Source organism: Phoxinus phoxinus (genome assembly GCF_949152265.1).
Source record: "Phoxinus phoxinus genome assembly, chromosome: 1".
Taxonomy (NCBI): Eukaryota; Metazoa; Chordata; class Actinopteri; order Cypriniformes; family Leuciscidae; genus Phoxinus; species Phoxinus phoxinus.
The window spans coordinates 50,274,946-50,287,925 of NC_136876.1; the positions used below are offsets into that span (position 1 = coordinate 50,274,946).

Genomic DNA, 12,980 nt, shown 5'->3' on the forward strand with positions numbered 1-12,980 from the left:
ACTTTTGCCTAATTACTGCTTATTAATAGTTAGTAAGGTAGTTGTTAAATTTAGGTATTGGTTCAGATTAAGGGATTATGGTCATGCAGAATAAAACATTAATATGTGCTTCAGAAGTACTAATAAACAGCCAATATCCTAGTAATATGCTTGCGATCATGTGATCACTTTTCTTTCAACAAATTACAAAGTGTCCCAATTTTGTGGAATGTAAATTTTTTTATATATCTGATATTGTCTGCTGAAAAAAACGTGGGATGTGAGCCTGTTTAAATACAGTAATATGACTGAAGAAAATAATCATAGTACACCCATTTCTACTGTATGGCTCTGAAAGCTTGTTGTACAGCTAATACCCTTATACGGACAAAGATCAGTAGGTGTGAGAGGTCATTCGTCATGATCCTCTGTACCTGAGCTGCAGGCTAAACAATACATATTTGACTGGAAAATAAGGAAGGTAAAATAAGCAGAGTTTGAAAAACTCCTCAGAAACTACCATATAAAGGCAAGAACTAAAGAACAAACTTGCACAACACATCAAAACATGTAGTGTATTATTTGTCACCATAAAAAAATATATATATTCAAGAGGGGATACAACAAGAGAAGTTAGACCGGGACTGAGAGAGAGAGAGAGAGAGAGAGAGAGAGAGAGAGAGAGAGAGAGAGAGAGAGAGAGAGAGAGAGAGAGAGAGAGAGAGAGAGAGAGAGAGAGAGAGAGAGAGAGTAATAATAAATCTGGCAGAGTACAAAAGGGAGGAGTCAGAGCCTCGGTGTGTGATGTCAGCAGCTTGTTGGATTGAGGTGCTGCGCCCTGCTGAGTTTAATCCAGGCTGATTAGGAAGAAGCAAGCAGTCACCTGTGTGAATGCAGAGAAGTAGCTAAAGATAACCTAGTGTAGCCTGGGACTGCTGCTCTGACGAGAAAGGATCCAGCACAAGTAAACTCACAAGGACACCAGCATTGATCTGTAGTTGAGTCACAGTTGACAAAAAAAACTCTTAAGTTCAGAGCAGAAAAGAAGCTTTAAGTGACATTTTAATACCAGCCAAGGAGCGGTTCTTGTTTGTCGAGGGCATATTGTTTTTATTTCAGCAGCTAATCTAATACAATCCTTTGGGAATCGCTTGATCAGAATGCCCACGAACGGAATAAGCATGGCTCTAAAGCTCCAGTTTGGACTTATTAATTACGGAAATCGTTACCTCACAGCAGAGGCATTTGGTTTCAAGGTAAATGCGTCCGGAACAAGCATGAAGAAGAAACAGATCTGGACCCTGGAGCAAGACCAGGACAGCCAGGTGGTCTTCTTGCGCAGTCACCTCGGACGTTATCTGTCCTCAGATAAAGATGGCAAGGTAAGCTGTGAGGAGGAAGTGCCAAACACAGACTGCCGTTTCTTGATTGTGATGCAGTCGGATGGACGCTGGGCCTTGCAGTCGGAGCCATACTTGCGTTATTTTGGAGGCTCTGCAGAATACCTGTCCTGTTTTGCCCAGACCATTGGAGACTCTGAGCTGTGGGCCATGCATCTCGCCCTTCACCCACAGGCCAACCTGCTGAGTGTCGGCCGCAAGCGCTACGCTCACCTGTCCATCGCAGACAACGAGCTCTCCATGGACAGCAACATCCCCTGGGGTGTGGACTCCCTGATCACCTTGGTCTACATGGACGGGAAGTACAGTCTGAAGACCTGTGACAGCCGCTTTCTCAGCAACGATGGCAAGCTGGTAATGGAGAATGGGCCAAACACCAGTTTCACCCTGGAGCTCAAGTCTGGCAAGCTGGCGTTTAAGGACTGTGGGGGCAAGTACCTCTCACCAACGGGCCCCACCGGCACGCTGAAGTCTGGCCGCTGCTCAAGGCCAGGGAAAGATGAGCTGTTTGATCTGGAAGAGAGCCACCCACAAGTTGTTTTCCAGGCAGCCAACAAGAGATTTGTGTCTATTCGTCAAGGTAACCAATGTTTGTGCATTTGTGTTGATATATCATGGTCATTATTATTGGTTTAAAACAAGGGTGCCCAATCCTGTTCCTGGATATATCTACCTACTTGCGGAGTTCAGCTCCAACCATAATCAAAAACACAGTTATTCCAAAGTGCTCATGAAGATCTTTATTTAGCTAGTTCAGGTGTGTTTAATTATGAGCTGAAGTATGCAGAGACATAGGATATGTTCATACTGTCAGTCCAAATCCGATAATTTGTGTATCCAATTGAAATCTGATCTAAAATTATTCACTGTCCACATTGTGATCCACAGATTTGTGTGTCTCATGCCGCAAATTGTTTTCCGGAATATTTGCGTTGGTTTCTATGGCAATGACTTTGCGTTGGGTAGGCATACGCCAAAAACAACAACCGCAACATGGTTTGCAATACAGATGTTGTCTTATTTACAACATGACAATGTGTAGCCGCTGCGTTCATGAGGCAGTGGTAGAAACGTAAAAGACTGGTATGCGTGGTTTTATTCGGTGCTGTCGTCTCCACCAGTTTCAAAACATCTCTCCGTTATATTGTAATTTTCTACTACTTCGGCACTTTGCAACAACACAACCATGATTCTGCAGTGACTTTCAGCATTTTGTCTATAACAACGTTTGACGGGTTTACAGAATTACACATACGAATGTAGCCCAAAACGCATTTCATGTGATTTTTTTTGCCGTTCACATCTACTAAATCTGATCAGAATTCAATCGAATTTGCACAAACATCTGATTTAGACTGACAGTATGAATGAGGCTATAGATATCAAGGCATAGGATTGAGCACCCCTTGTCTAAAACAATCTGTAGGTATTCAGCAACATGTCTGATCAATAAAAAGTGGGTTCTTGAACCAGCTCATCTATATTTATAATACAGGTCGCTCTTCATAAAACTGATAAAAGGTTTTCTGCTGATGTAGCACTAGGTCTATGACACGTTTTTGTTCGATTTGTGTGTGTGTGTGTGTGTGTGCCTCAACTTTTATTTAAACTTGTATTATGAGTCTAGTATAAATCATAGAAACGTCTACATCATCAGAAAATGACATTTGATACAAAGGGTAAAAGGGCAAGCTTTGAACACAACTGCACTTTCAGCTATGAGCCATTATGTTTAATGCTGTTCATTGTCATAGTCAAATATTTGCAAACTCTTACCTCTATTATCATATAGTAGAATACATGCATTAAATGGCTAACCAAATGCATCATTACATAGATAAATGTCAGTGTATGTTTTTTCCACTGCTTGGTTATAGAACCAAGAAGATGTCCTTGCAATTGGTCTACCTACATGTATGTACGGGAAACAACACAATGGGATGTAGCAGGAACTGTTCAAGGCAAGACTTCTCACTTTTTCTTACTTATGCAGCATAAGATTGCAGCAATTAGCAAACAACAATACTCAACTATCCAATCAATATACAGTGGAAAAAAAATCAAGTCCTGCCCTACATTTTTTTTCTCGTTCGATAAGGCATTTCACTCATGTAAATGTCTCAATAGGAAAGACATTAAAGGAGGGGTCTCAAACCCTGCTCCAGGTGAACTAGTGTGCTTCTCACTTCTAATTTGTGCATCCTTGTTTCCTTTCCTTGCATCTCAGCTCCACCCCTTTATGGTTTATTTAAACTGCAAAGGAAAATTATAAATTAAAATTATTGTGACAGATGTGAAGGGGGAGAAGTCCGGTTGGAAAGACTTGGAAAACTTGAAAAAGGAAACGAGGATGCACAAATTAGAGTGAGAAGCACAAGCTCACCAGGAGCAGAGAGATGTTATTGCGAGGGACATACAGTATGAATAAAAAAATAAATGTGTACGGATAAATCATTTATAATAAACATTGCAATATTCATAAATTCTTTTTGGTGACCAAGAAAAGTGTCAATCTTGCCTTGAACAGTTCCTGTTACATCCTATTATGTTGTTTCCCGTACATACAGTAGGTAATAGACCAATTGCATGGACATCTTGATTCTATAACCAAACAGTGGAAAAACATACACTGACATTTATCTATTTAATGATGTATCTGGTTAGCCATTTAATGCATGTATTCTATTATATGATAATAGAGGTAAGAGTTTGCAAATATTTGACTATGAACAGCATTCAACATAATGGCTCATAGATAAAAGTGCAGTAGTGTTCAAGCTTGCCTTTTGTATCAAATGTCATCCTCTTCTCCCACAAGGTCATCATCCCTACTCCTGGAGACCCATTGTCCTGCAAAGTTTATTTCCATCCTGCTTCAGAACACCTGCCTGTGATACTCAAGCAAACCTGACAAGCTTGATTAGCTGGTTCAGGTGCAGGAACAGTGGGTCCCCACCCAGGAGGAGGGTTGAAGAATTCTGCACAAGGCCTTTCAGAGACACATGCATATGATATTCCAAGAACAGGGATAACTTCCCTTACATTATAAAACATTATAAAAAAATTATTTAGAACATATTTTTGTTAGCTGAGTAGTCTGAATTATTTCTGTAGTCTGACATCCTTACAGATGGCTTTCTTTGATTGGTTTCCGATGGTTGAACAAACACACTGCAAAACATAATTTTCAAATAAGTTTCCATTTCTGTCTCTGCATATTAAGCTGAAATAGGATGGATCAAGGTACCAACTGCTTATTAGGCCCTGCTAGGGTGAGTGTTAGGGATTACTCCAGTAAAAGGCTTATGGACGGTCAAGGGATATTTCTGAAGCATCTAATTTGAACCTCAACCTACACAATCTGGTCATCTTGACTAGTTGGAATAGACGTTTGCTGGTAATGTTATTTAAACCACAGGTTCAGAGAGAGTGACAGAGATAAACAGCATGATTACTGGTTTAGTGGGACTCAGCCAGGAGCACAGAGTACTGGTGTGTTATCAGGGGATTGCCATTGGATTAGCAAAAACCCTTTGAGTCACAGGTGTGAGTGAACGCAGCCTAGCCATTCATAATCAAGGACTGAAACTATTCATTTTATAATTGAATCTAGAATGGTTTTTAAAAAAAACATTCCTGAATTTAGGTAGAAAAATAAGATGCATAATTGAAATTGAATGAAGAATTCCAGATCTCCTCAAGCAGGGGAATTGCTCCCTCAAGGATCACACGAGGGACTTCTTAGATATGATGTGCCTCACTCATTATCCTGACAGCTTTCTATGAGTCTTTTACAACACCAGACTAAATGAGCGGTCGAAGGCACGCCTGCCTGTGGAAGGTCCTCGAGGGAGCTTTGCAGAACCACTGCTTAAGTCCAATCCCAAGTCATCTTCCTCACCACTGCTTCAGTCCAATCCCAAGTCATCTTGCTCGCTACTGCTTTAGTCCAATCCCAAATCATCTTCCTCACCACTGCTTCAGTCCAATCCCAAGTCATCTTCCTCGCCACTGCTTCAGTCCAATCCCAAGTCATCTTCCTCACCACTGCTTCAGTCCAATCCCAAGTCATCTTGCTCGCTACTGCTTTAGTCCAATCCCAAATCATCTTCCTCACCACTGCTTCAGTCCAATCCCAAGTCATCTTCCTCGCCACTGCTTCAGTCCAATCCCAAGTCATCTTCCTCACCACTGCTTCAGTCCAATCCCAAGTCATCTTGCTCGCTACTGCTTTAGTCCAATCCCAAATCATCTTCCTCACCACTGCTTCAGTCCAATCCTAAGTCATCTTCCTTGCCACTGCTTCAGTCCAATCCCAAGTCATCTTCCTCACCACTGCTTCAGTCCAATCCTAAGTCATCTTCCTTGCCACTGCTTCAGTCCAATCCCAAATCGTCTTCCTCGCCACTGCTTCAGTCCAATCCCAAATCATCTTCCTCGCCACTGCTTCAGTCCAATCCCAAATCATCTTCCTCGCCACTGCTTCAGTCCAATCCCAAATCATCTTCCTCGCTACTGCTTCAGTCCAATCCCAAATCGTCTTCCTCGCCACTGCTTCAGTCCAATCCCAAATCATCTTCCTCGCCACTGCTTCAGTCCAATCCCAAATCATCTTCCTCGCTACTGCTTCAGTCCAATCCCAAATCGTCTTCCTCGCCACTGCTTCAGTCCAATCCCAAATCATCTTCCTCGCCACTGCTTCAGAATAATCCCAAATCATCTTCCTCGCTACTGCTTCAGTCCAATCCCAAATCGGCTTCCTCGCCACTGCTTCAGTCCAATCCCAAATCATCTTCCTCGCTACTGCTTCAGTCCAATCCCAAATCATCTTCCTTGCCACTGCTTCAGTCCAACCAAAAATCTATTCCTCACCACTGCTTCAATCCAATCCCAAGTCATCTTTCTCGCTACTGCTTCAGTCCAATCCCAAGTCATCTTCCTCGCCACTACTTCAGTCCAATCCCAAGTCATCTTCCTCGCCACTACTTCAGTCCAATCCCAAGTCATCTTCCTCGCCACTACTTCAGTCCAATCCTAAATCGTCTTCCTCACCACTGCTTCAGACCAATCCCAAGTCATCTTCCTCACCACTGCTTCAGTCCAATCCTAAATCGTCTTCCTCGCTACTGCTTCAGTCCAATCCCAAGTCATCTTCCTCACCACTGCTTCAGTCCAATCCTAAGTCGTCTTCCTCGCCACTGCTTCAGTCCAATCCCAAATCATCTTCCTCGCCACTGCTTCAGTCCAATCCCAAGTCATCTTCCTCGCCACTGCTTCAGTCCAATCCTAAATCGTCTTCCTCGCTACTGCTTCAGTCCAATCCCAAGTCATCTTCCTCACCACTGCTTCAGTCCAATCCTAAGTCGTCTTCCTCGCCACTGCTTCAGTCCAATCCCAAATCATCTTCCTCGCCACTGCTTCAGTCCAATCCCAAGTCATCTTCCTCGCCACTGCTTCAGTCCAATCCCAAGTCATCTTCCTCACCACTGCTTCAGTCCAATCCCAAGTCATCTTCCTCGCCACTGATTCAGTCTAATCCCAAGTCATCTTCCTCACCACTGCTTCAGTCCAATCCCAAGTCATCTTCCTCGCTACTGCTTCAGTCCAATCCCAAGTCATCTTCCTCACCACTGCTTCAGTCCAATCCTAAGTTGTCTTCCTCGCCACTGCTTCAGTCCAATCCCAAGTCATCTTCCTCGCCACTGCTTCAGTCGAATCCCAAGTAGTCTTCCTCACCACTGCTTCAGTCCAATCCTAAGTCATCTTCCTCACCACTGGTTCAGTCCAATCCTAAGTCGTCTTCCTTGCCACTGCTTCAGTCCAATCCCAAATCATCTTCCCTCGCCACTGCTTCAGTCCAATCCCAAATCATCTTCCTTGCCACTGCTTCAGTCCAATCCCAAGTCATCTTCCTCGCCACTGCTTCAGTCTAATCCTAAATCGTCTTCCTCACCACTGCTTCAGTCCAATCCCAAGTCATCTTCCTCGCCACTGCTTCAGTCCAATCCTAAATCGTCTTTCCCACTACTGCTTCAGTCCAATCCCAAGTCATCTTCCTCGCCACTGCTTCAGTCTAATCCTAAATCGTCTTCCTCACCACTGCTTCAGTCCAATCCCAAGTCATCTTTATCACCACTGCTTCAGTACAATCCCAAGTCATCTTCCTCGCCACTACTTCAGTCCAATCCCAAGTAATCTTCCTTGCCACTGCTTCAGTCCAATCGCAAGTCATCTTTATCACCACTGCTTCAGTCCAATCCCAAGTAATCTTCCTCGCCACTGCTTCAGTCCAATCCTAAATCATCTTCCTCACCACTGCTTCAGTCCAATCCTAAGTCGTCTTCCTCGCCACTGCTTCAGTCCAATCCTAAATCATCTTCCTCGCCGCTGGTTCAACCCAGTCCCAAATCGTCTTTGTCGTCACTTAATGAGCCCAGTCCAAAGTCGTCTTCGGTGCCGCAGTTTAGCATCAAGTCTTCTTCATCGCTGCTGGTTGTGCACAGTCTCCTTCATCGTCTAGCACCAAGTCGCCTTCATCGCCATTGGCTCTGCCAATTCATGCGTCCCTCTCTCTCCTCCTCTGCCAAAGCCATCCAGTTCCTCGCCCTCGTCTCTGCTGTCTCCCTTCAGTCCCTCGGCTTCTTCTTCAGTGGTTCAACCCAGCAGCTTGGATCCACCTTCGGATCATCAGCTTTGCCATGGTCTAAGGATCCCTCAGCTTCACCTCGAGCATCAAAGCCCCCCCAACCCATTGGCTCCACCTTGGGTCAATGCTCCCTTAGCACTCCACCACGGTCTGTCATCCCTCAGGCTCCGCCGGCTCACTTGTCACTCTGGCTCCACCTTGGTCAATCTTCGCTCTGGCTTTGCTTTGGACTTCCGGATCTCCACCTCTCTGGCTCTACCAGGCTCCTCCTTCCCTCTGGTTCCACCATCATCCTCAGTTATCAACTCTCTTCAGGTCTTCCAAACCCATGTCTCCACCTTGGTCACACATGCCTGCTGCTCCACTTTGGCCCTCTAGACCTTCAGCATCTCCCTGAGTATTTGTCTCCTCAGCTCCTCCTGGGTCTCCAATTTTCACGACTTAATTTCTGTCATTCAGGCTCCTGGCTCCTTCTTTCATCATCTCCACCGTGGTGTTTCCCTTTCACTCTTCTGGAGCCTCATCTTTCCTGCCTCTGTTGGACACCTGTTCCCTGTTTTGTTAATGATTAATTCCAGTGTATTTAAGTCCTCTGTTACCTCAGATCATGGTTCTGTGTTGTTAATGGACTATGTGTAATGTTTTTATAGCTATTCATCGTTCATTCTGGATCTCCATTTTGTATTAAATAATACAGCCACCGTGACAACTATAGAAATGTAATGCTGTCTAAAATATAAATGTTGTGGAGTGCATATGTCACGGATACACCTAAAGACACACCCCAACCAGCATCAACTCAGTACACATGGTCACGCTCATCATCCCCTGAATACTGATTACTCACCACCTGCACGGCATCACGAACTCACCACGCTGCACACAAGATTTAAGCTTCAGTTTCTCCATTGTTCTCTGTCCGGTCTTGTCAATCGACACGTGTGACTCACCCGGTTCCTCGGGCTTCCCGTGTGCTCGCAGCAAGTATACTCTAGTAGTTTATCACTAACTACTCTTCTGTGTGTATGTCCAAGTAGCCATTGTGTGCGGCGGTGCTTCATGATCCTCCAGTCTGATTCCCCGAGTTCAGTTCCCCTGTGCATCTACGAACCTTGTATCTCCTCTCTGCATTCAAGTTGGAAGTTTATTCAAGTTCATGTGTCTTCGGACACGGGATCTCTATTCAAGTGTCTACGTGTCTGCATTCAAGTGCGAAGTGCAATCGTGTCTGCCTTCAAGCCCTGTTAGTCTTCAAGTCTACTTCTGAATTCATAATATTCAAGAGACTTTTTATATTCCAGTTATTCCCTGTTTCCCGTTTTCTGTTCTGTGTGAATCTCGAAGCCTTCTAGGAGATCAGATATTGCAACAGGTGTATAAATAAAATCTGTTAACTGCATTCCTTGTGTCCTCATCCTTTTAGTAGTGTGACAGCAAGAGCCTTTAAAATTTTAGTATTTATTAATTTTGGTTTTAAATGGTAAGTTGTTTGAAGTATATTCTCAGAAAGGGCATGTAACTAGCAAAAAATAAAATGATACAGAAACAGCCGTCAGTTGGAGTACCAATTGATAACCTGATGCATTTGTAGAACTATATATCTGCTGTATTATTTGTTTGCTTTGTAATTTTGTAAAGGAACCAAGTCTCAGTCATTGAGAAAGCTTGCCATGATACACGTCTTTGTTTCCAGGTGTTAGCATCTCAGCTAATCAGGATGATGAGACAGACATGGAGACATTTCAGATGGAGATTGACAAAGAGACTAAGAAGTGCATGTTCAGAACCAGCGGCGGAAATTACTGGACACTCGTAACTCACGGAGGGATTCTGTCTTCAGCCACAGAAGCGTAAGAAGTTGTTTTATACATCCATCTCATTAAAACCAATCAATCAAACAAACAAACAAAAGATGTATAGTAAAACTTGAGAAACATGATAAACTATATAAACTTGGAAATGATTTAGGATATTGAAAAATAAATTAAATTAAAGTTATGATGTAAAATGAAGAATAAATATTTAATATTCTGTTGTGTTTCAATGTAAATAATCAAACATAAGCAAATTTCTTGAGACAATTTGTAATACTTTCACTGACGCACAGTTCTCGTTGGCATTTTTACCCTCAAATTATTATTAATTGTAAACTACATGGGTGTAAAAATGAATGTGTAACAAAAACTGTTAAATCAATGTTGTCAGATAATTTACCCCAACATTTTCATTCTGTCATCATTACTCGCACCCATTCCAAACCTGTATGATTTTCTTCCTAATGTGGGTAAAAAATGTTTTTAATAAAAACATTTTAAAGATTGTTGGTAACCAAATAGTTTTGCTGCTATTGTATGAAAAAATAATACATAAATAAAAAGCCCACTTTTGTGTTCCATAGATAAAAAAAAAAAAAAGTCATACAGGTTTTTGAACGACGTGAGGGTGAGTAAATGATGAGAGAATTTTCCTTTTGGGGTGAACTATCGCGTTAGAATGTAAATATGATATATAATATGCATAGCGATGATCTTGAATATGTGTGTTCTTGTAACTGATAGAGAAGAAAACACCATGTTCGACATTGAGTGGTTGGGCCGACGAGTCGCTTTGAGGGCAAACAATGGAAAATATGTCTGCACAAAGAAAAATGGACAGCTTGCAGCTGTGAGTGAATCCTTGGGTGAGCGCACACTGATCCTTCTCTGTCCTCTTACTAAACTTCCACTACTGGACACAACACGAGTCCGATAACTCCTCTCGTGTGTTCGGCAGGGGAGGACGAGCAGTTTGTGCTAAAGCTGATTAATCGTCCTATCCTTGTCTTGCGTGGGGAGAACGGCTTTGTGTGTCACCACAAGAACTCCAATACACTGGACGCCAGTCGCTCTGTTTATGACATCTTCTCATTGCTTTTCAGCGATGGCGCATACCATATAAAAAGTGAGTCATATTGTGTGAGCGGAGACTGACGAGAGTTGCACTGAGCAACACTGACTCTGTTGGCCACTTCTTCACTAAATTCCTGATGCATGTTTTTTTCCTTCTCTACCACAGGTGTAAATGAAAAGTTTTGGTATGTGTCCGGCAGTGGTCTGGTGTGCACAGATGGGGACAAACCTGAGGATTTCTTCTTTGAGTTTGTGGAGTATGGACGGGTTGGCATCAAGGGTCAGAATGGCAAGTACCTGCGTGGAGACCAGGGAGGCACGCTGATGGGCGATGGGTTCAGCGTGGACGCCTCTTCCCTGTGGGAGCACTGAGTGCTGTCCAGAACCAGAGACACACACACACACACTCACTCAGAAACCATCAGTTCTCGTACTGACACCTGTTAAACTAATGACTTTTCAGGAGGACGTTGTGCATTCATGTTCTTTCTTCAGTCTTTTTTGTGAGTGAGTGAAATATGTGTGGTTTTATCTGTTTCTAATACTGTAAATGTTAGTGTCGCCCTTTGATTCATCAGAAAATACAATATTACACTTCACTCCAGTGGCGGATCTAGAGTTGTTTAAAGCATGGCCACAATCGGGCCAGCCTTTACAGAGAGGGCCGAGTTTAACACAAGTCATGCACACTTCTTAAATCAATGAGGTTTGCATACATTTTCTTTGCTGCTGGCTCTACCGCTTTGTTCATTATCTGTTCTTTAAAGCTGTTCTTTATTTCCATATGTAATTTTCTCTTCATTAAGAATAACACACATGATAAAATATAAAAAAACATTTTCAAGAAAAAACAAAAAAAAGCTTCTGTTCAGATTTGGAGCTGTTTTCACACTTTACTGTGTTTTGGGTTCCAACAAGAATATTCATGAGCATATGATAAAATAAAATAACTATAGCTTAATGTTGTTCTGATCATGTTTTATTTCAAATCTGAGAACTTTTTTAGACCATGCCATGCGATTTTGTTTAGAGGAGACTAAAATGCTAATAATAGTTACTCATATTTTCTAAGCATGCAGTTTTTTTTAATGATCTGATTAGGCTTCTTATACAGATTAAGGCAAACAATATATTATTTTGTAGTATTCTACTGTGATAAAAGCTATTTCGATTAGCAATATAGCTGGGATTGCTTCATTCTTATGAAAATACCTGATGATGAGTCTACTCTGTACTTTCTGTGCAAGGGGGCCCTCTGACCAGATATGACCGAACCCGAAATCCTTTGAGATTTTCCTATGGGGTTTTGTTTTCTTCCAGTTGCGTTTATTTTTCTGGCTGCTCTCTTAATGGTTATTTAACCTTTAAGCGCAAAGGAGCAACTGTGTCTAAAGTGCTGGAAAAGAGAGAGTCAAAAGATTCTGTCGAAATATCGAGTTCTTCGGATGAAACTGATTAGGAATATTATTAATAAAGCAATCTTTAGTGGCAGAAGCGATATGTCTAACATATTTGTAACATGGAGTCGGCTTTTGCAGCCTTGGCTAAATGACGTTTACACACGACTAGATAATGATCTGAGATGTCATCGCTCTGCTGTACAATTTTGATGCCATCAACATTGATTTGATGTGATAATATTAGGTCTAAAGTATGATTACGGCAATGAGTCGGTCCTGACACGTGTTGTCTAACTCCAATAGAGTTCAGAGTGTCTCTAAATTAGGACTTTATCTGCAGCCAGTACTAACTCTGATTTAAAAAAATTGCAATTTCCCAATATAGCAAATTCTGTTTGAATTATAATTATAATACAAAAATTTATAAAGTCTATATGGTACCTTGGTGGCCTGTATTCAGTAGCCAGCACAAATCTCAAACGTGATTTATCATTTACACTAAAGGGTGGATTTCCTGCAGGGGTTCAGGCTGCAAGACTGCCGAATGACTAAAGAAACTTTATCAGCAAGATGGTAGAAAACTGTATATTTCTTGTCTATTCCACCCACTGCTACTTATACCAACGACGGAAATAAGCGCAGTTACAATAGCTTAATATGTGGGAGA

At 42.2% G+C, this 12,980-nt stretch overlaps 1 protein-coding gene across 1 annotated transcript; it reads left to right on the forward strand.

The window, feature by feature from the left end:
* Window positions 1–767: 767 nt before the first annotated feature.
* LOC306995327 (fascin-2-like) lies at window positions 768–12,403 on the forward strand. Its single transcript, XM_079606854.1, has 5 exons — window positions 768–1,959; window positions 9,719–9,875; window positions 10,584–10,705; window positions 10,798–10,965; window positions 11,080–12,403. The coding sequence occupies exons 1-5, from the start codon at window positions 1,140–1,142 to the stop codon at window positions 11,283–11,285; spliced, it is 1,473 nt and encodes a 490-aa protein (XP_079462980.1). The 5' UTR covers window positions 768–1,139; the 3' UTR covers window positions 11,286–12,403.
* Window positions 12,404–12,980: the final 577 nt, after the last annotated feature.